The 22703-nt window shown below is 47.4% G+C and overlaps 8 protein-coding genes across 8 annotated transcripts; 3 read left to right on the top strand and 5 right to left on the bottom strand.

Moving 5' to 3' along the window:
• Nucleotides 1–471: 471 nt before the first annotated feature.
• On the bottom strand, nt 472–2426 carry GGI43DRAFT_388185 (uncharacterized protein; the record flags this gene model as incomplete). Its single annotated transcript, XM_083204030.1, has 5 exons — nt 472–1767; nt 1818–1916; nt 1979–2096; nt 2165–2259; nt 2319–2426. The coding sequence occupies 5 exons, from the start codon at nt 2424–2426 to the stop codon at nt 472–474; spliced, it is 1716 nt and encodes a 571-aa protein (XP_083055862.1).
• A 281-nt stretch (nt 2427–2707) lies between these two features.
• Nucleotides 2708–6763, bottom strand: GGI43DRAFT_417151 (Sfi1 spindle body domain-containing protein). The gene is made up of 3 exons (XM_083207381.1): nt 6527–6763; nt 6358–6462; nt 2708–6307 (listed from the first exon to the last, which is right to left on the bottom strand). Coding segments are annotated over exons 1-3 (3129 nt in total). The 5' UTR covers nt 6528–6763; the 3' UTR covers nt 2708–3284.
• Nucleotides 6764–6914: 151 nt separating this feature from the next.
• GGI43DRAFT_259875 (ceramidase) lies at nt 6915–8887 on the top strand. Its single transcript, XM_083200968.1, has 8 exons — nt 6915–7260; nt 7357–7395; nt 7453–7600; nt 7655–7794; nt 7891–8071; nt 8140–8286; nt 8374–8376; nt 8533–8887. The coding sequence occupies exons 1-8, from the start codon at nt 7042–7044 to the stop codon at nt 8682–8684; spliced, it is 1029 nt and encodes a 342-aa protein (XP_083055860.1). The 5' UTR covers nt 6915–7041; the 3' UTR covers nt 8685–8887.
• Nucleotides 8888–11644, top strand: GGI43DRAFT_259896 (OPT oligopeptide transporter protein-domain-containing protein). Its single transcript, XM_083200969.1, has 8 exons — nt 8888–9369; nt 9425–9546; nt 9622–10723; nt 10797–10805; nt 10894–11039; nt 11105–11319; nt 11377–11489; nt 11539–11644. The coding sequence occupies exons 1-8, from the start codon at nt 9091–9093 to the stop codon at nt 11611–11613; spliced, it is 2061 nt and encodes a 686-aa protein (XP_083055859.1). The 5' UTR covers nt 8888–9090; the 3' UTR covers nt 11614–11644.
• Nucleotides 11645–11675: 31 nt separating this feature from the next.
• Nucleotides 11676–13419, bottom strand: GGI43DRAFT_425977 (S-adenosyl-L-methionine-dependent methyltransferase; the record flags this gene model as incomplete). The annotated part of the gene is made up of 3 exons (XM_083208578.1): nt 11676–12562; nt 12627–12743; nt 12801–13419. 3 exons carry the CDS (start codon nt 13417–13419, stop codon nt 11676–11678), a joined length of 1623 nt encoding a protein of 540 aa, XP_083055858.1.
• A 668-nt stretch (nt 13420–14087) lies between these two features.
• GGI43DRAFT_417143 (p115 like vesicle tethering protein) lies at nt 14088–17866 on the bottom strand. Its single transcript, XM_083207380.1, has 6 exons — nt 16743–17866; nt 15476–16680; nt 14985–15423; nt 14664–14918; nt 14498–14608; nt 14088–14420 (listed from the first exon to the last, which is right to left on the bottom strand). The coding sequence occupies exons 1-6, from the start codon at nt 17721–17723 to the stop codon at nt 14313–14315; spliced, it is 3099 nt and encodes a 1032-aa protein (XP_083055857.1). The 5' UTR covers nt 17724–17866; the 3' UTR covers nt 14088–14312.
• Nucleotides 17867–18246: 380 nt separating this feature from the next.
• Nucleotides 18247–18987, top strand: GGI43DRAFT_259830 (uncharacterized protein). The gene is made up of 3 exons (XM_083200967.1): nt 18247–18448; nt 18502–18685; nt 18746–18987. Exons 1-3 carry the CDS (start codon nt 18334–18336, stop codon nt 18834–18836), a joined length of 390 nt encoding a protein of 129 aa, XP_083055856.1. The 5' UTR covers nt 18247–18333; the 3' UTR covers nt 18837–18987.
• Nucleotides 18502–22575, bottom strand: GGI43DRAFT_417141 (exoribonuclease). The gene is made up of 4 exons (XM_083207379.1): nt 21889–22575; nt 19682–21800; nt 18689–19629; nt 18502–18629 (listed from the first exon to the last, which is right to left on the bottom strand). Exons 1-3 carry the CDS (start codon nt 22196–22198, stop codon nt 19137–19139), a joined length of 2922 nt encoding a protein of 973 aa, XP_083055855.1. The 5' UTR covers nt 22199–22575; the 3' UTR covers nt 18502–18629; nt 18689–19136.
• Between the last annotated feature and the right edge of the window lie 128 nt (nt 22576–22703).

The raw sequence follows: 22703 nt of genomic DNA, 5'->3' as shown, positions 1-22703 counted from the left end.
TTGTTAAAACTTGGAGAAGAGCCTCAGTTGAACTAGCTACTTCCTTTGAGCGGCTATTTTGTTTTCAACTATTGCAAACGGACAGGTGTCTCTAAAAATATCTCCAAGAGTATTTTACTTGTAGTTGCTTGAACAACAGTATCAACAAAGATTTGAGAGCATTGCAGCCTTGAGACAATCGTCAGCTAATTCTTTGGGTGAAGATTCGTCAGGTGATAAGATGCTTTGTGAGATCAACAAGAATCCCTTCTGAATGGAAGCAATTCCTAACTGGTGGAATTCCATTCATCGGGACTAGTAAGAGACATCAGCAGCTGACGCACGTGTTGTGCCGTCTCAATAAGACCTCCGTGGTTGTTTATAGAATGTAGAAAAAGCTTTGATAAGTTAAGCTGCCGAAATTAGGGATAAGGAGCTTCTTCAGCGATTTTCAAACGTGATAATCTGTTTTGGCCTAGCACAGCTTCCCATTTAGATAATGAAAGTAGTTGTAGGAGTGGCGGCAGCAGTGGCAGTGGCGATAGCAGCAGCAACAGCAGCGGCAGTAGCCGCAGCGACAGGAGTAATAGTAGTGGCGGTAGAAGCAGTATTTTGCCCAACATTACCGTCAGATTCAGGTTTAGGGCCAGGTACAGGTGCAGGTTCAGATTTAAGCGTAGGTTCAGGTCGAATTTCTGGTTCAGGTCGAAGTTCTGGTTCAGGTCGAGGTTCTGGTTCAAGTTGAGCTTCCGGTTCAGGTTTAAGTCTAGGTTCAGGTGCTGGGGGACTTTTCGGCGCTGCAATAGTATCTGCAATAGTATCCCTTTTTTGACGACATGAGGCGCAGATGAAATGGAAATCGGGGTGATCTGCAGCAGCTTCGTTGATGCCCAAACATTTGCTGTGCTGCCATACGTTGCAGCTCTCGCATGCGACGCTGTGATTGCCATCATCCACTTGCCCATACAGACCGCATGAGCAGTCAAATACCCAGCCCTCCTCTTCATCCTGCACGTTTTTGACACCTTCTGAGCTTTCGCCGACTTTGATTTGATGTTGAAGGGGCATTCCAGCTGCTACCACAGTATCATTGCCTTCGCCTACAGACGCTTGTGTGTCGTTCTCGTCATGAGTGGTGCGGCGTTCTTCTCTCTTCTTCAAACGTTCTTCTCTGGACGCAAGCCTCATTTCAAGCTCTCTTTGGATCCTCTCCTGTTTCTGCTCCTCACGGCGCTGAATTGCTTCTGCCTCTCGGAGCTGCTCGGCCTCTATTCTGTCCTGCTCTTCCTTTTCTCGCTGCTCCGCCTTCATGGCAATCCTGCTTGACCGTTTGGCAGTGGCCATCTTGGCAAGTACCTGCAATTCCTTCTCGCGTTTTTGCTCTCGGCGAATTCTGTCGCCTTCTTGTTTCTCTAGAATAGGCAGAAGATGGTCTCGAAGCTGTCGTCGAAGTATTTTTTCGTTTTCGTCTCGGGATGAAGCCATACTGTCGATGAGGCTCTGGACTTCTGCAAGCGTTACGGCAACACACTCCCAAATCATGCCTCCAAGGTAATTATCTTCCAAATCAGCTTCGGGGCCATCTTTTGTCGAGTCTTCGAAGGAGGAAGCTGTGTCGTCGATCGATTCGGATACGCGTCGCCTTTTGCCTGGACGTCGGGATCCACGGTTCGGTTTGGGCTTTGATGGTTTACGGCTCGGAGGAGCTTCTGATAGTCGATATACCCGATTGTCATCAAGCACGTAATAGATACGATCTTCTCTATCCCACCCATATGGTTCGATTCGCTACAAACCAAGTCAGAAAGCGTAGAAAATATAAAGGGAGCGGAGCGCACCCATGATGTTTGCTCTGTATCTTTTTGTTCTTTCATTTTCTCTCGAAGTAGCTCCGGCCGGGCCATGATCCACTGGGTGAACTGTTGCATCACTTTGATCTACCAAATGACGGCCGGCGTCAGCGAATTCTTGGGAAATCCGACTCAACAGTAGCGCTTACCTTGGTGAATACATTGAGATCAGAGAAGCCTTTGGGGGCATCTTCGTCACCAAACGGATTTGATTCTGGCGACCTCAAAACGTACTGCATTCGAGCTTGGCTGTCGAATGCCTCATGGCTTTGTATGGATGTTAGCCGTCGGACATTGGCTCTGGAGAGGAAGAATGCAAGAAGAAATATGCATACGTAAGACCGCGATGTGAAGTGACCGTTTTCAAGAGTGCTAAAGCAATATCGTCGAGACCCGGTGAATTCGGTTTGAGACATTCCGCCTCGATATACTGCGGCTCTATCAGCATACAGCTACAAAGTAGATGCAGTAAAGAAGTTCTTCACTTACTTCGATGTCAATTGATACGTTGATTGCGATCGCTTCACCAAAAATATATATCCATTGACACAAGTTGGCGAATTGCCACATGTTACGGATTCGTTGAAGCAGCTCCATGACGTAGCTCAGCTCTCTAGATAGCAGTTACTTGGGGTGGCTTTTCTTGTTTCTATTCAACAGTCTTTTAATGCTGCATACTATAAAACGTTGACCTTAAGCCGAAGTTCAACGGAGCAAACGAACGGATGACACAGGCGTGAGAGAGCAAGAAGTGTTTCTCCTTAGCACATATAGCAAAGCGCAAATCGCGTCTTTGTGATAGGACGCGTTAGTAATTAATATGTGCAGCAGGGATAATTTTTAAGCTATTTAAAGCACTGGAATTTTATAGCCCACTTAGATAATCTGGTTTTCTAAACCAAAATAAGGAGAAATTAAGGCCAAAAAAAAAAAAAAAAAAAAAACATCGGCTCATTTATTTAGCATATTTAGTTTAGTTGTAATATTTAGAGAGAGAAAAGCTATATTGTTGTTTAGCCTGCTATATTAATAGACTGTTTTATTTTGCACTTGGTTAAGAATACCCGCCCATGGCATCCCGAACGTGTATATTTGCCTAGTTCTTTTTGTAAGCCTGAAGTACCTATAGTGTCAAATGAACAAGACAAATTCTAGTGTTGGCGTTGCTAGTTTAGAAGTTGTACGAGTATAAATTTATTATCCATGGATATCATTAGATCGCTAAAAATGTTCCCGATATGTATAGAGCTCATAAATGCTACCCATCCAAGCATTTAATCAAGCCTGTTAATTTCACATCGCTTGCAACGCAATGATAATGCCTAGCACCCTCAACGTACTTCATCATTGTGAGATTTAGAAGCTCTGCATATCCGCTCCGTACTTATGTAGCTTGGTTTTGCATGTCCACTATCGTCAAACCGTAGAGCCAACTCGCCCTGTAGTCACTTCAAGTTATTCAACTTCAGCTGGAAGTAGCGATCCAGCCTTCTTGAAAGATTTGGCGCTTGCCACTAACCGCCCAGGAGGTTTGGCCGGTGTATGGACAAAATGTCCAAAAGAAGCGACAGACCTACTCAGATTAGGCTTTGGAATTGGCTGTGGTCCGTTCGAGATTTCCCGTGATAGACCCGGCTTTGATTTTGATACAGCGTCACCAGTGCTCCAGCGATGAGGAGAAGCAAAAACCTCCGGCCGCGTAGATTTGATATTCAAATGCATGGGTACAGGCCCTCGAGGAGTGGTAGATGACAAAATGCCGCGCCGCATAGTCGCAGGAGTTTTACTTGGGGATTTCATTCCGATGTCCTCAGTGTCGCTGGATGCAGTCGATTCTTCGTCCGTCCCCCGCCATGCAACGATTGGCTTCGCTGACAAGGGGAAGGACATATTCAACGGCACGCCAGTCGACCGCGTTGGAGTTTCCATCGGCCTAGCCGCAGCGTCCTGTTTGTTGTGCCTTTCCGCCAGTAGATGTCGGCGAACAGAAAGCGCCCGCCAAGCGCTGCGACGGCCACTGGGGGGTTCACGGTTCGGCGTAAATCGTAGGCCTTGCTCTACGCGATCAAAATCCGGACCCATGCAAGCCTGTTTCCAGTGTTGAAATGTGCGGTTTCGTTTTTCGCTGTACTTCTTTTGTTGTACTTTGGTCGCAGTATGGGCCTGTCCGCTTCGTTGTAGTGATGATATAGACCACGCTTTGAGGTATTGCCGCTGCCTGCGAGAAGCCCACAGTTCCAGTGACTGCATATCTGCCTGATCATGCTCTTTAGCAATATCACTCCAAGCCGCTAATAAGGCCTGCGTATAATGCTGGTAGGTGGCCAGCTGAAGCTGCACGTCTTCTTCTGCCTGCCCTTTCCATTTCTCTAAAGCGACATCAAGCTGTCCGTAATAGTATTTTGTATTGTAAAGAGCAGCAAACTCGCTTTCAGAAGCGGCTTCAGTTGCCATTGTTCGCCAGTGATCGAAAGCGTCATAGAATTTTCGCTTTTTCCTAGCAGAAGAGACTTCCGTATATCTCATCATCAAGTATTGTCGAACCATATCTTTCATCTGGGTTCTTCGTGCTTCTACAGCAGCATCCATGATAGGTAATGTCTGCGTTGTGACAATGAATAATCTGGCGCGATTGCTCATAACCGATAACTGCGCGTCGGCGTTACTCGATCGTTGTAAAGTATATATAAGATTTGATGCGCGGTATGATTTCAGGTGGTCCGCACTCATAGTTTGCCTCCATTCGTCTTGTAAGTAATGTCTTCGCCAGCTGTCGAGGGCTCGTGTTACAGATATATAGTCCGCCCTCCATCGAAACGCTTGCACTCGTACTGATAAGTTCCAGTTGTGGAATGTATGAATGATAGCTGCAGTAGATAGCTTGGCCTTATAGGCTGATGATCGCGCTTTAACCTGGATCTGATTCTCACATTTGGCGAGAGAACCAAACAGCAGCTTAAGTGACCCGATTTGACGTGCTGCTTGAAATTGACGACTGCGCAAGAGTGCTTGGTCTTGTAGTTTTGATAATGTGGTAATAACGCCCTCATGTTTGTTAAACTTACGAATGGCTTGGCTCTTGACAGTGTTGCTGGAGGTACTCGATCTCCACGCCACTAACGCCCCTTGCTTCGATCTCCTATCTACTTTCCGACGGTAGACGAGAGATATCAGGTGAGAGCACCATTGGTCATAGACGCGAGATGCCGTCCTAGCTCGGTACTTTTGAGATATAGCCATTGCTGCGAGACGGAGCTGCTCTTCTTGGTATGATACAGCTCTTTGTAATTTCTGAACCGCCGTAAGAGCCTTTAAGTGGTCGATGATTGGAAGCTGTAAACTTGGCGCACGGCTCCAGCCTTGGAAACAGCGAAAGCGAATCATATGTCTTCTAGCTACGCTTTCCCGCTCAAGCCGCGCTGCAGTCCGGTCTGCCCAGTGGTTAAACACTTTGCTCGCTAGATATATCTCGCGAGCGCGGGTTGCTCTCGTAAGTAGCAGCGCTTGCTGCTGTTTCGACAGCGTATTCTCACTCTGGGATCGAAATGGCAGCGGCAGATCGCCTTGAATATAATTGGGAGACGCCAACACGTCTACGGCATCAGTTTTGCTGGCATCTCGATTCGTTTCAATTGTTTTTATTGGCAAATTGTGCTTGTCTTGAAATCCAGGCGTCTGGTATATTTTGCCATTATCTCTGGCATGGCTGGCTTGTTTTTGGTCCCAGCCGTTCATGGGTCTGGGAGATTCTTCTGCCCTCAAAGGTGGAGTAATTCGTTCTGATTTGCGTTTCGAGGAACTGCGAGAATTATCGGTTTGTGGAGGTACGACGTGCGCTTTCACGTCATCGTAGGGAATGCCATCGTCTACGGCACGGAAGTCAACGGGCAGGTGGTCGAAAAACGGACTTGGATATTGGTGATGTTGATCGAGATGTCGCGTCGCGGTTGTAGATATCGGAGCAGAGGGATATGTATCTGCTTCCACGAGGGCGAGATCATCTTTCGTTTGGTTTCTCTTTTTATAACTTGGTGCTTCGGTGCGAATCTTTTGGAATCCGAGGTCGTAATCTAGAGAGCCGGCGCTGTATGTCCGGCGCCTCGTTCGAACGGGCGCATCTTCCTCTTTGATAGGGAGATCGTCGGGATCCCAGTGGCCAGTATCTATTGGTTCTGGGGATAGAGGATGCTGGGGATAATCTTGCGGAGTAGTGATAGAGTCGTCGCTGAATTCGAGAACGATGCCAATATGGCCAAGTATTGACTGAAATTTTTCTAACAAGCTGCCGCTCCCTTGCTCGCCACCAACTCTAAACACGAGGGCTGAGAGATGCTGGTCTGAATCTGGATCGACGCCATGCTCAGGGAGAACTTCGTCATAAGCTTTGAACAATGCAGCGGCGGGCAGTGGTTTCGGGCCCGTAGAATGGTCGAGCTGTTCCTGGGCGGCTGTAATTACAGCATGTAATATCGCAATGTCTAACTTGTTAACTCATGCGTGCGAACGAGAGGATGCTGCAAAGCTCTACCTCGATTAGAGTAATACGGCTCCTTGGCTGGATGAGCGCGACTGGGAGATGCGCGAACACTGTCCGGCCCAGCGGCGTCGCCATATTGAGACTGCACAGATGCCACTGCAAAAGGATTTTGTGAGCCCTTGTGATTTGTATAAATTGTTTATCAAGGATAGCGACTTACTCGAGGCGGGATACTATGCGTAACATTTGCCCATATCTAAAGCATCGCGACATACATGGAGAATAATGTCACTGGTGGTTGGTAGCGGGCGCGACAAATGTGTCGGGTTTGAGGCTCTAGGTCCAAGTACGGGCGCCAAAACAATGGGTCTGGGGCATCTGCCGTTTGATGCCCAGGCGCCCGAAGCCAGAAAACTTGGCACTCTGGAATTTGTCGCTTATTATTGTTTACTCCCCCAAGTCGCTTGTCCTTTTTATTAGATATCAGATATAACGGTAGATGACTGCAAATAAATTGATAGAACAAGGCGATTTTCTTCAGAAACGGGTATCTTTGACCTTCTTTTATTTTCTCGTATACCATTTAGAGTTTCATGTAGTAGAGACAACTGCCGACTACTCGTACGCTTAAACAGCTCAGCTTCATGAGATCGCTGTAGCTGCTGCTAGCCTGCCCCGCCTGTGATCCAAGAGAGCACGGGTAGCGCGGAAGCCGTATACACAGCTCTCCACCTTATGAGTTCATTTCTCTTCCGAACATATTCTCTACACTTGATATTCTACTCTTCTGTAAACAATTTGACAAATTTTGGATACTTAGTCCATCATTGCCAACGTAAAACATCAATGGCCTTATCTGCTCTGCGTTCGGCGATCTCAGTCCCATATCCAGTCGCCAACCCCGGCCATGGATTCTGGGGCGAGCAAACGTCAACACTCAATTTTTGCGAAGAGGTGGGCAAACTTGGCTGTGCATCCTGGGTTTTTAATTTATTTTTACAGTTGGAAAGATCCATTTAATTTTCACACACTAATTCCCCTTTTTAAAAGGACTATGCGCTATCATGGTATTGTGCCGAGCTCTGCAATGTGAGTGCTACTTATAGACCCCGGTTCGATCGTCTCGCTTTATTAACACGATGGCAGACAGTTACAAATGGCCTTTTCATGTGGCTTGGGATCAGAGGCATTAGAAACTGTATGAAGGAGGATCACCCATCAATATTCCTCATTTCTTATATCGGGTATATGGTCGTGGGACTAGGGTCTATCCTTTTTCATGCGACGCTGAAGTGTACGCACGTCTGTCACCGTCCGTAATGAAACGAGCTGACAACAGAACGCCAAGATCCCATGCAATTGGTCGACGAATTATCCATGATATATACGACTTGCCTAATGATGCATGCTAGTTTTTCTTACTCACGCTCACAGATATTCTCAGTCGTATTAGGGGTTGGGCTACTTTCGCTTGCTGGGTCAATCACGGTAAGTATGCTATTTTTACTTACACACGTATATGTCATACGAAGCAATAGGAATTTGAATTTCATTTCAATGAGCCACGCGCTGATGGAAGATTAGCTCTATTACTACCTTACCAAGGATCCCATCTTCCATCAGGTAGCATATGCTGCTTTAACCGCTACAGTCGTTTTTCGGAGTATCTGGGTGATGGAAACACAGGTACGGCCGGTTTTGCATGCTCAAGATCCAAAGAGGGCTTCAAAGCTGCTTAATACGATGTGGGCCATGGTGGCTACTGGTGCGTCACACACTGATGAACAAGGCGAGGTTACAGGGTCCAAGTACGCGGCTAATCACCCATGACAGGACTGGCGGTTTTCCTTGGTGGGTTCTTAATCTGGAATCTCGATAATTTTTTCTGTTCCCAAGTGCGACAGTGGAGACACGCGGTTGGCCTTCCCTGGGCCATCCTGCTCGAGGGCCACGCCTGGTGGCACCTCATGACCGGGCTAGGTGAGTTGAGCAGCTTCCTCCCATTCCAAATCACCGTAATGTGATACCGTTGATTGAGTGCGAAACTGACTTGACTTTGTTCATTAGGAGGTAAGAACACTCGCCCCGACAGCCCGCATTTCTTCATTTTCTTCGCTCATGTTTATAACCTCGCATCTTATGTTGAACGAGTCATAATTTCACGCTCTTGAGTATTCCATATCAAACATGAATGAGTTGGTGTTTACTGATAAACATTTTCTTTAGCCTATTATTACATCACCTGGGGCACGTGGCTGCGGCATTGTCTTGCGGGGCGAGGCGACAAATACGCCCTCGTTTGGCCAAGGCTGTTGACGTCTGTTCCATATTTGAAGATGATGGAAGAGGATCAGGACCAAACGAAGAAATCCCAGTAGACTTAGAGCTATCACATAGCCAAGGGCGCGGGTCAAATATTGTATGTACAGTATTAGCATGGTGTAATAGAGCTTAGGCCATGCGTTATCACCTTGAATAGCAATAGATTTCGGGGAATCCCACCAATCTGGGGGCTGGGTCACCACTAAAGTCGCGCTAGCGCACCCGCCCGTATTACTAATATCAGCGTGCAGCCACTAAGGGCGCGGCAGCTTCTCCTTCTAGGACCTGGGCCTTATAAGCTCCCTTTCGTCTCACACAGCTTACCTACCTCTAGAGAGAAAAACAACGAGAGAAAATATCAAGCCCTCGCCGAGGATCGAAGAAAGCTCTCTGCCGTTTGGCTGAACTGACCATCAAACAGCCCCAAATGCTCAACGCATCGCAGAGACAGGACTCGCAGTAATGGCTTCTCCATCCCCCCAGGGCCGGAGCTTCACCGTGCGCGGTGTCGCTGCTGGCCTTGGCGTTGGCACCGTGATATGCTCGGCCAACATGTATTTTGGCCTCCAGACGGGCTGGGTGTCCATCATGTCGATGCCATCGAGCTTGATGGGGTTTGCCATCTTCAAGCTGCTGAAGCCTCACCTGCAATTCCCCTTTACCCCAGTTGAGAATGTGTTAGTGCAGAGCGTTGCCGGAGGCATGGCCATCATGCCTCTTGGATGCGGCTTTGTCGGTGTCGTAGGCCATCACCACTCTCCTGCTCCTTAGATTATTCGTCCTGATTGCTGTATAGATTCCGGCAATGAACTACTTGCTAGGCACCGATGAGCAAGGTCCCTTGTCATTGAGCATGTGGCAGCTCATTATCTGGTCCATAGGCCTCTGCTATTTTGGAGTCGTTTTTGCCGTTCCCTTGTAAGTGTCATCAGTGCTTCAAATAAAAGTGAAGTTGCAGATTGGCTGAGACGAGCTGTGTCTGTATGATTCTAGGCGCCACCAGGTTATTATTAGAGAACGACTTAGGTTTCCCAGCGGCTTTAGCACTGCCGTACTCATTCGCGTTCTCCACGGTCGAGGCCAAGGCTCTTCTGCCGAGGAACTCGATGCCGCCGCAAAGGGTGGATTTGCCAGTCTTGCAGATAGAGATGACGATCCTCTATTAGTCGACGAGGCCGGTTCCAACGTAGCAGACGAGGAGCCGGAGGTGTCAAAGGACGTGGATTGGGCATACAACATGAAGCTCCTGCTGCTCAGCTTTCTAGTTTCCGGCATATTCACCATTTGCAACTATTTCCTGCCGATTCTGAGAGATCTTCCCATATTCGGTACCGTTGCGGCCTCTACTTGGCTTTGGACCTTGAACCCGAGTCTCGCATATGTCGGACAGGGCATCATCATGGGAACTGAGACAACGCTTCATATGACGCTCGGCGCAGTTGTCGGCTGGGGTATTCTGAGTCCCTTGGCCAAGAAGAAGGGTTGGGCCCCTGGTCCAGTGGACGATTGGGAAAATGGCAGCAAAGGCTGGATTGTCTGGGTGTCTCTGGCTATTATGCTTGTCGATGCCGTTGTAAGTCTGGCTTACGTTGCTCTTCGCCCCATTCTCTCAACCCACGCTACGAAGGCTCTAGCTGTGTTGCAAAAACGGTTTCAACAATCCAGAATCGCCGCCTTGTTCAAGAGAAGTCATCAATATTCTCCAATCCCTCACGGAGAGGAAGATCAGGACGAGCCAACAATTCACGATGATGATGACATTGCTTCCATCGCCTCGAATGAGGATGCTGGCCTGGAGGATGCTCCAGCCGAACAGCAAATCAGCACTCGAATTGTCACATGGGGTCTTCTCGCATCTGTTTTGCTCTGCATTCTTACAAGTCGCATTGTATTTGGCGACTTGGTGCCTCTTTACGCGATTATTACCGCTGTTCTCATGGCTCTGGTCCTGAGTATCATGGGCGTTAGGGCCCTCGGAGAGACCGACCTCAACCCTGTTTCCGGCATAAGCAAACTTGCGCAGCTTTTCTTTGCTCTGATCATCCCGCAGGGCCACAAGTCCAGCGTTCTCATCAACTTGGTCGCAGGTGCTATCGTACGTCTACTGCCTTCTTCCATGTCCCCCTTTGAGTTTTATCTAGCCAGCTAACAATTATAATCACATTTAGTCTGAAGCTGTAAGCTAATCCCTAATCTTTCTCTCTATATATACGCATATATATATATATACGCATCCTTGAGTACCTTCTCCTAACATCTTGATAGGGTGCATTGCAGGCCGGAGACTTGATGCAAGATCTCAAGACAGGCCACCTGCTTGGAGCTGCCCCCAAGGCACAGTTTTGGGGACAGATCATAGGTGCCACATGTGGCGCGCTGTTCAGTGCTTTTGCGTATCGTATCTACACGGCGTAAGTACCCCTGATGAGGCAATTTTTCCAAAGACTCACCTAAACCATTGTGTTATTGGCAACAGAGTATACGAGATCCCCGGCAAACTTTTCCAAGTTCCAACAGCCTACGTTTGGATATTCACTGCTAGGCTTGTAACTGGACAAGGCTTGCCGTACATGGCCAAAGAATGGGCAACTGGAGCTGGTATTCTCTTTGCTCTCACTACTCTGGCGCGAACTCTGTCCGTTGGGAAACGATGGCGTTCGCTGATACCGGGTGGCATTGCCGTGGCAGTCGGTGAGTATTTCTCCTCATATGATTTACGAGAAAACTTATTCTAATTCGCACATCAAGGCATGTACAACGTACCCTCGTTTACTTTGGCTCGAGCCATTGGAGGAATTTTTAGCTGGTACTGGTTGAGCATACGAAAACAGTCAACCACACCACTCATTATTATTGCATCGGTAAGGCTTCGAGCTTTACTAGCTATACGCTTGCTAACTTTGCGTGTAGGGCTTCATTTTGGGAGAAGGATTCCTGAGCATTGTGAATCTATGGCTACAGGCTCTAAAAGTGCCTCACTATTAGAAGCTTGCAATCGCTACCCGATGACAAACATTTCCCGTCCATTCAGTACTCATAAACTACCTCTACGCCAACTTCCAGGACCATTTCTTCTCTTTTTGATTCTCAGTAGATTGGCCTTCAGGACTGCATGTAACATCGATCTTGAGTGCTCTGGCGTTCTCTTCGAGAGCTGCAAAGGTAATTTGCCCAGAGATGGCGCCTGGCAATGCCGAAGGAGGGTTCTCCGGTGGCACCATAAGGAAGCCTTGCTTCCAATGGGTCACAGTGCCGGATGGGCCCGTTGTGAATGCAACATTGCCTGATTTCGCCTTGATAAACACCTCAGGGGTCACCTCAGGTTCTGGCATAGGCTCATCGCGAGAAGTGGCAAAGAAGTTATCGAACCAGATTAAGAAGCCATCCAAGCCATCTTGTGGCCGCAGCAGCCGTGACTGCCACTTGGCTGTGAAGGACAACTCTTCTGGCTTAACAGTGTGGAGGTCGAGTGTCTTAAAGGGGTAGGGCTCTCCGCAGAGAGCGGTCTGGGGCATTGCTTCGACCCTAACATCGTCATAGATACCTTCTTGCATAGCTTTCATGTCGAATCCATAGACGTCTCTCCAAAATGACACAAATTCTGACATGTACTCTGTATCTTGAACGGGGGCCACCCAGATAGTGGCGGAGCTGGGAACCAGTAGACCATCTGGCTTAAGATACTTATCTCTAGCATAGAGCACGCTCGGAAGCATGGCCTCGTACAGCAGGCAGTAGCCCATCCACTCACTGACGATAATATCGACTTGGTCAACAGGCAGCTTGACCTCTTCGATGGCACCTTTCACACAGGTGATGATGTCAGAGAGGCCATTGTTAAAGATGTTTTCCGCCGCCTTTTTGATGATGTCTGCATTATCGACAGCGATAACTTTGGCAGCACCAGCTTTAGCACAGAACATGCTCAGAATGCCTACAGAGGGGCGTTAGATTTTTGAGCTGATAAACGTAGTTGATCAATAGGCTTGCTCTCTTACCTGTACCACAGCCAATGTCAAGAACAACCTTGCCCTTGATGAGGTGCTTATTGTTGTAAATAAAATCACGGTAGGCGTCTGTTCTGACCGTATCCTTCAACATAGTTTCGTGGATATCTAAAGAAAGTCAGTATTTCCAGGAATGTTGTAAGGTGAAAAACATCATGCTCTGACCATTGTAACCATAGGATTCGAAATAATAATTTCCGCGATCCTCGCCAGCACCAGTCTTGGCCTTGGACGTACTTGGCTCCGCGTCGTCTCCCCAGCGGCGATCCAGGGTTTCTTCAACGGCAAGTCGATAGTTTGAGAATTGTGTTCGGACCGCTTCCAACTCAGCTTCCAGTGCTTGCTTTTGCGCCAGCAGCTCATCCTGAGAATTGCCCCCCTGGCCAGGAGCAATGTCGATCTTAACTAGTTCGCTATCGAGGATCTCATCCAGAGACATGATGAGAGCATCATTCTGGAGGACGGGCTTGAAATAGCCGTCATCTTCAAAGTCTGCAAGTGTTAAATTGCTTGGGAGGGCCTGTTGGTTCTGGACTTGATTGCGAATATAGTTAACGAGCTTCACAGCACCGTGGAAATCCAGCTGTAGTTTTTTAATGGTGGCAATCAGGTCGAAGTCATAACGCTGCTTGCAGTGGTTGAGCATCTCAGCCCAGCTAGAGAAAGTCTGAGAGTCGAGGAGAGACACGATAGTGGTGGACTCTTCTTCTTCAGGCTCGACATCAAGCCATTCTGCATCATCCGATACATCGGTGGTACCAGAAGATGACGATCTCGCACTCATTTTGTCCTTGGATTTTTTTTTTTACAAGTGTGTAAAATTCTTATTCACTTGCATCCACTTCTTTCAGTGAGAGGTTTGAGGTTCACAATGCCTTTTTTTTTTCCAACGCTGAATAGGGTAGCTTAGAATGTACTTGATTAGTACCTGCTAAGACATCAAGGTACTAGCAAACTAAGCCCACGCGCAGTACAGATACCTAATCAGTACTTGTTGCTGGCGCCGAAAATGTACCAAAGTGAAGAGCAGCTGCTAGGCGAAAGCTAAGTATTTTAGAAGTGTTTCTACACGCAAGAGATGCCCCGCCATGCGCACACTAGAATCATTTTTTGTACTCTCTGGGTAGGGGAAAGAAAAATCTTCCTCCGCTATGGAGAGGACATGGCAGATTTCGACTGCAAAAAGACAGCATGTCAACTGAACAGCCTAGGTCATGAGAATAAGACAAATGCCTTTTTAGATCTCATATTTTCATACTAATTTGACAAAAATTAAAAAAGATATGCTGCAAAAGTAAAAAAAAAACTTTTGAGAAAAAATCTCCAACTAGTGTTCGAACCTGGAACTTCCAGATGAGGTAATGCCAAAGATTATTGAAATGGAGTCTGCTGGGCCAATCCCACGGTCACATCTGGTAAAAGGCAAGAGGTGAATTCGATGGGAGGTCCCACTCCAATAAATTGTTACTCAATAGTGCCTTATAAAGGATTAGCATAAACTTGGAAAAGAGCGCCGCCTTGCCACCACTCGAGTGCCTGCTTCAAATACAACAGCATAGCTTGGCCAACACCTCTGCAATTTGTTGCAATATCAGACAAATTAGTAGATAACGCTTACGCAGCTGCAGAGTCTCTAAGAAAAATTACTTCATTGCTCTAAATCGGTCGACGGCGTTGCTATTTTTTGTCTTCCTCGCCCTCCTCCTCGTCCTCGTCGGCACTACCATCGTCTCCATCGTCGTCCTCACCATCAGATACATCTTGGCCGAGATCTCGTAAACGACTCTGGTAAAACGTTATATTAGCATATGGCCATTCTTTTCCGCACGAATATAGTTTCAATGAAACGCCAGATCACCTACCTTATACTTCACCAGTTTCTCCTCTAGATCGCCAAATACCATAAGGAGATCGTCAAGTTCGGACTGGACTGCATCCTTGGCCTTGTCTGCATCCGTCAGGGCTAACTTTGACTGGAAGAAACCTGTTAGTAGTGTAAATTTGAGTGTCGAGCCCACCATCTCTTACCTCTGTAACTTCCTGTCGCAGCTTCTCGGTTTCTGACGTTGCATCTTCCAGCTGTTTTTCCAACTCTTCGTTCTTCTCGTTGGCTGTCTTCAGCTGTTTTTCTAGTCCTTCATTCTTCTCGTTGGCCTTCTTTAGCTGTTTCCCTAGCTCTTCGTTCTTCTCATTGGCCTTCTTTAGCTGGGACTCATGCTCTGTTAAAGCATCTGCATGCTCCGCACGAAGGGCTTGTAATTCAACGGTCTTGGTCTTATTTGCCTTTATACAATCAAAATCAACAGATCTGTAAACGGGTTTCACTCAATCATGCCTCGTAACACATACCTTCATCAAGTCGACTTCAAGTCTGCTGGCAGTCGCTCGCAAATCTGCGACTTCTGCTTCAGCCTTCTGCTTTGCTCGTTCTGCTTCTACCTCGTGTGCTTTTTGAGCTTGACTCAGTTGCGTTTGTAGGTTCTGGTCCTTGGCGCTTAGCTGGGTTTGAAGCTGCCGCTCCTTAGCATCCAGTTGCTTTTGGAGATGGGCATCTTTAGCGTCCAGCTCTTTTCGGAAATGAGCATCTTTAGCACCCAGCTCTTTTTCTTTAGCATCCAGCTCCCTTTTTAGGCGTGCATCTTTTGCTTCCAGCTCTTTTTTCAGACGCATATCTTTGGCATCCAGCTGTAATTGATGATTTTGGTCTTTAGAACTAATTTGCTGCTGCAATTGCACGATTTTTCGTTCATAATCCGCAGCTTTAGCAGCCTGTTGGCTTTGGAGTTTGCTAGATATACACTTCAGCTGTGCTCTAGTTATAGCAAGAGATTCAGACATACCTCAGTTCTGCCGCCAACTTCGTACTTGTGGCCTCGGCATCTTCTTTGGCACGGCGATGTGCCTCTTGCGCCTCGTTAACGGCTCTTTGCAATGCTTGCTTGGCTTCGTTAGCTTCAACAATCGCACCGTCTCTCTCTTCTATTTGATGCCGCAGAGAATCTACGAGCTGTCTTGATATGCCCTGTTCCATGCCATTTGTGATGACCGAGACTTCCACATCGGGTGCTTTATCAATAGCACGAACTGCCCGACTATAGTTATCTTTGAAAAATTCAACAAAAATGCTGTCAAAGAATACATTGACTTCTTCTCCAGTGGGTAAAGCAATTAGCGTCTGTGGCGTGACTTCAAAATCCCGGAGCAATGGGTGGTTTCGCAGCTTTACCAGACGGTCCAGATAGCCGTCTCTGTCCAGCCGCGATTCCAAAATAGAATGTAATGTTGCTCGCGGAATAGGTGAATCCTTTGTAGAAAACTCATAAATGAACCCCAGCAGCATGGCGCACAACCCTTGCACGAGCTCCCCTGCCACGCGAACTGGTTGTGAGATTACCTGAATAAGGCCTTGGACATTGCTGCCTTCGGTCAGGAAATCGTTAACGGCATCGAGATCCTCAAACAGCCAACCGAGAAGTAGCATCAGAGACCCGACTAATATTCGGGTGTCATCACCTCGGCGTATCCTCGTGAGTAAGTGTGCTGTGATTGTTTGTATGGAAGTCACAACCTCCTCGCCTTTAGAGGCATCGCCTTCGGTTAAGCCCTTTGCCACTGCCTTGGCAGTAGGATTGTCGTAGACAAGGTGAAACGCAATAACAGAGGCAAACCACACGCGGTATGGATCGTTCAAAAATACATCGCCAGGTAGCTTCAGCAGAACACTCAAAAAGTTAGCAGATTCGTCTCGTCCAGACTGATACCCTTCTATGGCTCTGCCAAGGAAATGCGATTTTACTTGGGCGTGGTTAGAGAAATAGGCTGTTAGACACTTGCAGGCGGCAAATCGCAAATCAAATGCAGCAAGATCGTGCATATTTAATGTCAAATCAAGCAGGCCGTCAATGATATAGATCTTGGGAGGCTGGCCATTGGGTGCGTGTGGGTTCCCGGCCATGGATTCCAGCGGTGGAAAGACTGTGAGTGAAGCGAATCCTTCTTGGAGGGTCATATTGTTACGAATCAAGTCTCCGCAAGTGACCAAAGCCTGTTCAAAGTGTTATAATTGTGGCTCAACATGTTAAAAAGCAGGGGAGTAGGCCTCCGCACCTCGGCTTTGATTTGCGTTTGAACATCAGGGTCGAACGCAAGCTGAAGAACAAGATAACTCACGCCATGCCTCCAGAATGTGGCTTGATTCTGGCGCGTCTCTATGGAGTTTGCAGATAAAAATAGGCGGATAATGGAGAGAAATGCGTATATGTTTCGATTGACTTGGATTTGCGCCCATTTGGCAAGATTATCTTCCTGATTCTGAGCTTCGAGTAGACCCTTGAGCATCTCCGTGAGTTTTCCTATGCAGTCGGACTCTCTAAAGAGAGACTGGTTGGCCGCATTGCCCCTCAACAGGTTGGCTAAGAGTATCAAGCAATCCTCCACAGTCCTCCCGCCTTCAGAGAGAGAACCATCACCAGCAATGATAACGAATATTTTCTCAAAGGCACTCTGAAATGCAACAAGCTTTTGTATCTCAATAGAACTCGAAGTCAGCAGTATCAATAGATTGATACCTTCGTTGCGAATCGCCTCCCGTTGGTCGTCAAGAGCAGCCACGAGGCGGCTGATCCCCAATGGTGCAGATAGAACACATTCTTCAGTTCGTTGAGTTCGTGCGGTGAGGATTGAGCTGAGAAGTTGTAAACAATAGAGGCGCGAATAGAAATCGGTAGAATCTAAAAAGTCCAGGACAAGTGTGATGTTTTCTTGACGCTGGGTGAACTCGTCGGCCAGCCATAATGCGATTTCGTCTGATGCTTCGGGGCTCTCCTTGTTCGGGTTGAACAGCATCAACAAGGTCTCCAGCACGACCTTGATTGTATCGACATCTTCGGCATCTTTGGTGAGGCTGCCAATCAAGCCCCTGAGAGCTCCGGACGCTACAGTCGCTGGATAGTCTTTTGCGAAGCTTCGCAGGCCTAGAACCGCAGCCCGCCGATCTTCGAGAAGAGTCGCAGAACCGAGTCGGCCACTGAGAACGGTGATCGTGTCGCCAACAGATTGTTTCGCTGGAGTGCTGGAGATGGAGAACATGTCGTCGCTCCCCCCATGTCACCAATTGAGGGAATTGAGGTTTACAATCGATTGAGCATGCAGGACAAAAGGCTGAGCTAGTAGCAATTTATTATACCGAGCTTCTAGAAAATGCCCCTACATAACACGTAGGTGGATATATGACTAGCTGTAACCACACTACAGCTTTAGGTGCATAGTAGCAAATACTAGGCGTAATTGGCAATGCTTTACTCGCCAATGCCCTTTCTCTCTTTTATATGTATATTGTGAGCTAATCGATTCTTAAGCATACGGAAATATTATATTATTCCTCAATAGCAATTTTCTGTAGCGGAGGACAACGTAAAGCAGTGACTACCTAGACGCCTATTATATTCCACTTCATAGCAGCTATACCTACCTGACACTCCTTGCGTCATGCCACTAGCAGGAGAGCGAGCTGTATGTACTTTTATTAGACACAGACTAGACTCGATCTGGGCTGGTCTCGTTATCTTATCAGGCATACTTGACGACCTGTCGCCGGGTTGACCCAGAGACGCGTTCCACAATCCGGAACAAACAAGCTTGAGCCTTCGCACTCGATCTCGCATCCGCTCCGATGTAGCCCATGCGTTAGCTACCACGCATGGTTGTTCAATCCGCTCTTTCTTCCATTTCATTTATACCCCTTTCGCAATGGCTCCTCGCCAATCAACTTCAGGACCCCAACAACGATATCGTGCCAGACCAAGCGACATTCAGCGTGCGCGTTGAGCCCCATATCCTAAACCACTATTTGCTAACTATCATTCAGCGGGCGATCCACTACCTACGAGACAGAAACGACGATATCGCCCGGGCACCGTTGCGCTACGAGAAATCAGGCAATATCAAGCCAATACAAAGCTTCTACTTCTAAAACTTCCTTTTATGCGACTCGTTAGTGCCGTCATCATATCCCTTCCTACGTGGACTTGCCCTTTTTTGATGCCGTATAGGTTCGTGAGATTGGATTGAATTGTCGCCCGAGAGGAAAAGAATTCAGATGGCAGAGCCAGGCCATCCAGGCACTGCAAGAGGCCGCAGAAGCATTTATGGTACATCTCTTTGAAGATGCTCAGCTATGCGCGGTCCATGCGAAAAGAGTGACACTTATGCAAAAAGACATCCAGCTAGCGAGGAGGATTCGAGGCATATGGGGCGGGCTCGGTTGAAATTAAATAGCAGAAATTGGTATATTTATTCGTCTTTAAATCCCCATGCACATGGACACGATAAAGTCCAGATGTGCGAGGCAACTAATATGTCGTGGGAAGGTTCTATCGTATGAACAAGGTTTACTGGCTAGGAAGATAATGCTCTTCGATATAACAGCCCTACAACGTACAAATTGCATTTCAGAATAAGCAACTTATCTTGTATACGCACCTAAAAAGCGAGTTATTGCGATCATGGATGGCCACGTCCGTGCCAGTGATTACCGTAAGGAGGCCGCGCACCAGAATCTCCTCCGTGTCTTCCCTGGTGGCTATACTCGGGCCTATTCCCGTACCAGCCTTGCTGCGATTGGTGCTGCGATTGGTGCTGCGCATTTGGGGCTGCAAATGAGCTGGCCCTTGGATCAAACGCTGGCCCAGCTGGGGGCTGCCACCTCCCATGTTGCTGCATACCGTGGTGGGAATTATGTGATTCGAAGCGTTGGTTATCCCTATAGTGCCCGGTGTGGGATCCTCGCGAATCTCTGTACCCACCAGCATAACCAGGCCCATTCCGACCATTGTTATTCCTATAGGATCCTCCATAGTTGTTACGACCTCCTCGATTTCCCCTTCCTCGCAGTATTTCGATGTCGCTCCTAGTCAAAACAGGTACTGGCATTTGCACTCCACGCAGCAGCATTGATTTGTGAGTTTGGGATACCTGAGGCATGTCATAATAAACGCTGCGCCTGATTAGCCAAGAAGTACAAGAAAGAGGAATTGTGGTGATAATACCTGATTGAATGATCGTAGTCTAGATCTGGCATAGATCGTCGCTCAAGGGGATAGTTCAAAGCTCCATGAGGAACCTTGTCTTCTTGCTTTTCTATTTCTCCTGCTAAGCCGTTGCTATTTTTTGTGTTTATACTGAGCCTTAAACGGTCCTGCTTCTTTGAATAGAAATTGGTTAGGATATCGTCGTAGAGCCCATCGTGGCTATCAGACAACAACAGGACGTCTTTTCCTATGGTGTTTCGTGCAACATCTTCTGGGCTTAGTAAAGGATACTTGCTTTGAACAGCCTTGAGGAGTCGTGGCATGTCAATAAATGGAAGTAAAGCGACTCCCTGCCACGCCATCTTCTTTCCGTTCAAATCGACTTGAAAATCCTCCGGGTAGAAGTCGATGATCTCACTATCTTTTTGTAACATCAGGTCATGAAAGACCGTAGGGAGAGCATGACGAGATGCTGCCGGCAAGACGCTCATCAGCTGTTCGAATGGCTTAGAAATCCGTCCCTTTTCGAAAGCAATTTCCATCTTGCTGAGGTCTTTAAAATCAGCAGCAAACGGGGCATAATGGTAAGGATAGTACCACTCCCAAGACGGACATCCTTGGAAGTAATAGAGCAATACCCAAGCCAACCCCTCGACGTATGCCTGGGCCACCTTGTGGCGAAAGTCAGTGTCTTGCGGATCTTTGTGAAACTTTTGCTGGTAGTAACGATCTTCATAGCCATCTTCCCATAGGCGCACGTTATCAATTGGCTCTGCTTCTGGAGGTGCCAAGGGTTTGACACTGGGCGATTCAGCTGGAGAGGCATTAGCAGTGTCGTCGGAATCCATAGCCTTCCTTTTTCCAAGAGATGAAGGCAGAGGTTGGGTAATATCTGCAGCTGCGCCAGAGGTATCCTCGTTTTTGTTAGTATCTGCTCGCAGTCGATCTCGCATTACGCTTGCCGCGCCCTTATTGGCTAACGTCACATCTTGAGTCGCATTGCGGCTGACAACCATATCGTGCGTCATATTATTAGACGAGTTTGTGGTTTGTGATGCAATGGGGAACAGATGCAGCCCTTTAGTAGGATCGGCGTGTCCGTCGATTTTGGAAGAGCCATGCTGTCCATTCCTGGCATAGCCCTCATTTTGAAGCTTTCTTCGTTTCGCAGAGGCCTCTCGGCGATCTTCCTGCTCTTTTCTTCGCTTGAAAATTGCATTTTCCTGGCTTGCGAGGCCATCCAGTATGACTTGCGCTCTCGCCAAATCAATATGGCCATCTTTGGTGACATAACCGCCCATGAATGGCAAATTTGTCTTCCAGATTGTGGTTAAAGTATCAATTCCATGCTCTCGAATTTCTAGAGCAGGCAAATGAGGTAAAAAGTCATTGCCTACAAAGCAGCACATGAAGATCCAATCGTCAAGTGCCCGCTCGAGGTCAAATCTGAAAGGAAGATCAGGCACAGCCAACTCGGCCGCAAGATACTCCCTTAGAACAGAAACATGCAGCCAAATGAAAGGCTTTTGAACGGGGCTCTGAAGGCTTTTGTTTTTTTCGTCAGTGGCATCATCGCTTGGTTTAGCGTTTCCACGACAGTTATTCGCCTCATGTCCTTTTTGGCCACATAGCTTACACGCCCTATCTTTGCCTTGCTGGAAGAAAACGTCTTCACGTAGGACTCTGAAGTGAGGCTCGTGCGTGGCAAGTCCCAACATGATGAGATCGGCATCCAAGCCGTAAATAACGTGGCGGGTGTTGGGGTCATAGTTCGGAGAAGTACGTTGAGATCGGATGAAGTTCATGATCTTATGTTCACCTTCACCGGGCACAGTAGCATCAGATATGATGATTTTGAGCTTAGCCCATGCTGGATCTGTGTTTAGCTTGTATTGGCACCAATACCGCAAACTCAGGGCGAGAATATCCATGAATGGGGTGCCTGGAGTAATAGAGTTAGAATCGAAAGCTTTCTTGACGACCGTCTCCGAGTCTGCAGCAGCGAATGTGCCGCCATTTTGGCGCTTTAGGAGTTCGATTAACGCTTGCTTGTCCTCTTCCTTTTCCTTGGCTTCTTGGGCCGATCGAAATCGTCGGGATCGCTGTTGATTCATTTTGGCTCTTGGCGCAACTCCATCTAAATGATATTTGTTAGCTGAAACTGAGAAAAGGCGGTTGTGGACCATTTAGAGATGGCTAGGATGATGATGAGACGCCACACATACCAACAGCAATCATTAGGATCTTTCGTGGGCGAACCATGTTGACAACACGATCCGTGTATTTGAAAACCTCGAGCATCATTTCCTCTTCATCAGCTGGTGCCGGCCTATCCTCTGGATGGGAGCATGGATGGACAATTCCATTCATGTCCAAATACAAATTGTCCAGCTCTTCTCCATTAGGATTGGGCTGCGTGGTGTCGACGGGTATCGTGATGCCATCTTCGGTGACAATCGGCGTTTGTTCAATCACTGGTGAAATGATTTTGGGATATTTGTTAGATAGCCATCGGAAGGCAGCGGGAATACCCATGCTGGGCCGTTGGTATCTCGATTAAAAATAAAAATCGGTTCGTGCTGTTGAGCAATGGTAATGAACAGTTATCTGAAAGAGCGAGAGCACGCGATTACGCGCGGTCGATGCTTCGATAGCCTGAGAAAACAGCTGAATTGCACAATAAATGCAAAGGTATTATAACCTAGTGGTAGATTCGGCGACTGCGAATCTGCAGAGATTGCGCATACAGGCAAGAGACTATGCTGGGCAGTGCCTGGAATCTTGTCGGTGCAGATGTTGCAGGTGAAAATATCCCATATTAGATAAATGCGAGGCAAACTTTATTTTAGAACTGCGGCGCCAAGCTAGTAGCAGCAGCAAGCAGTACCTTGGCTACGCGATATCTCTTTTACATTATACAACGATAAACCTTACCATCTATGAAGATATTAATACGCAGATAATTAAATCTAGTAGCTATTTTAAATTCGATACACATATATATCCAGATATATAATTGAATATACCAGTCTGTTACACA

This window comes from Trichoderma evansii, assembly GCF_050947405.1.
Source record: "Trichoderma evansii strain SZMC 28006 chromosome Unknown GGI43scaffold_30, whole genome shotgun sequence".
NCBI classification, from domain to species: Eukaryota; Fungi; Ascomycota; class Sordariomycetes; order Hypocreales; family Hypocreaceae; genus Trichoderma; species Trichoderma evansii.
Note: the sequence above shows the minus strand (reverse complement) of the source record. Positions and strands in the feature narration are given on the sequence as shown.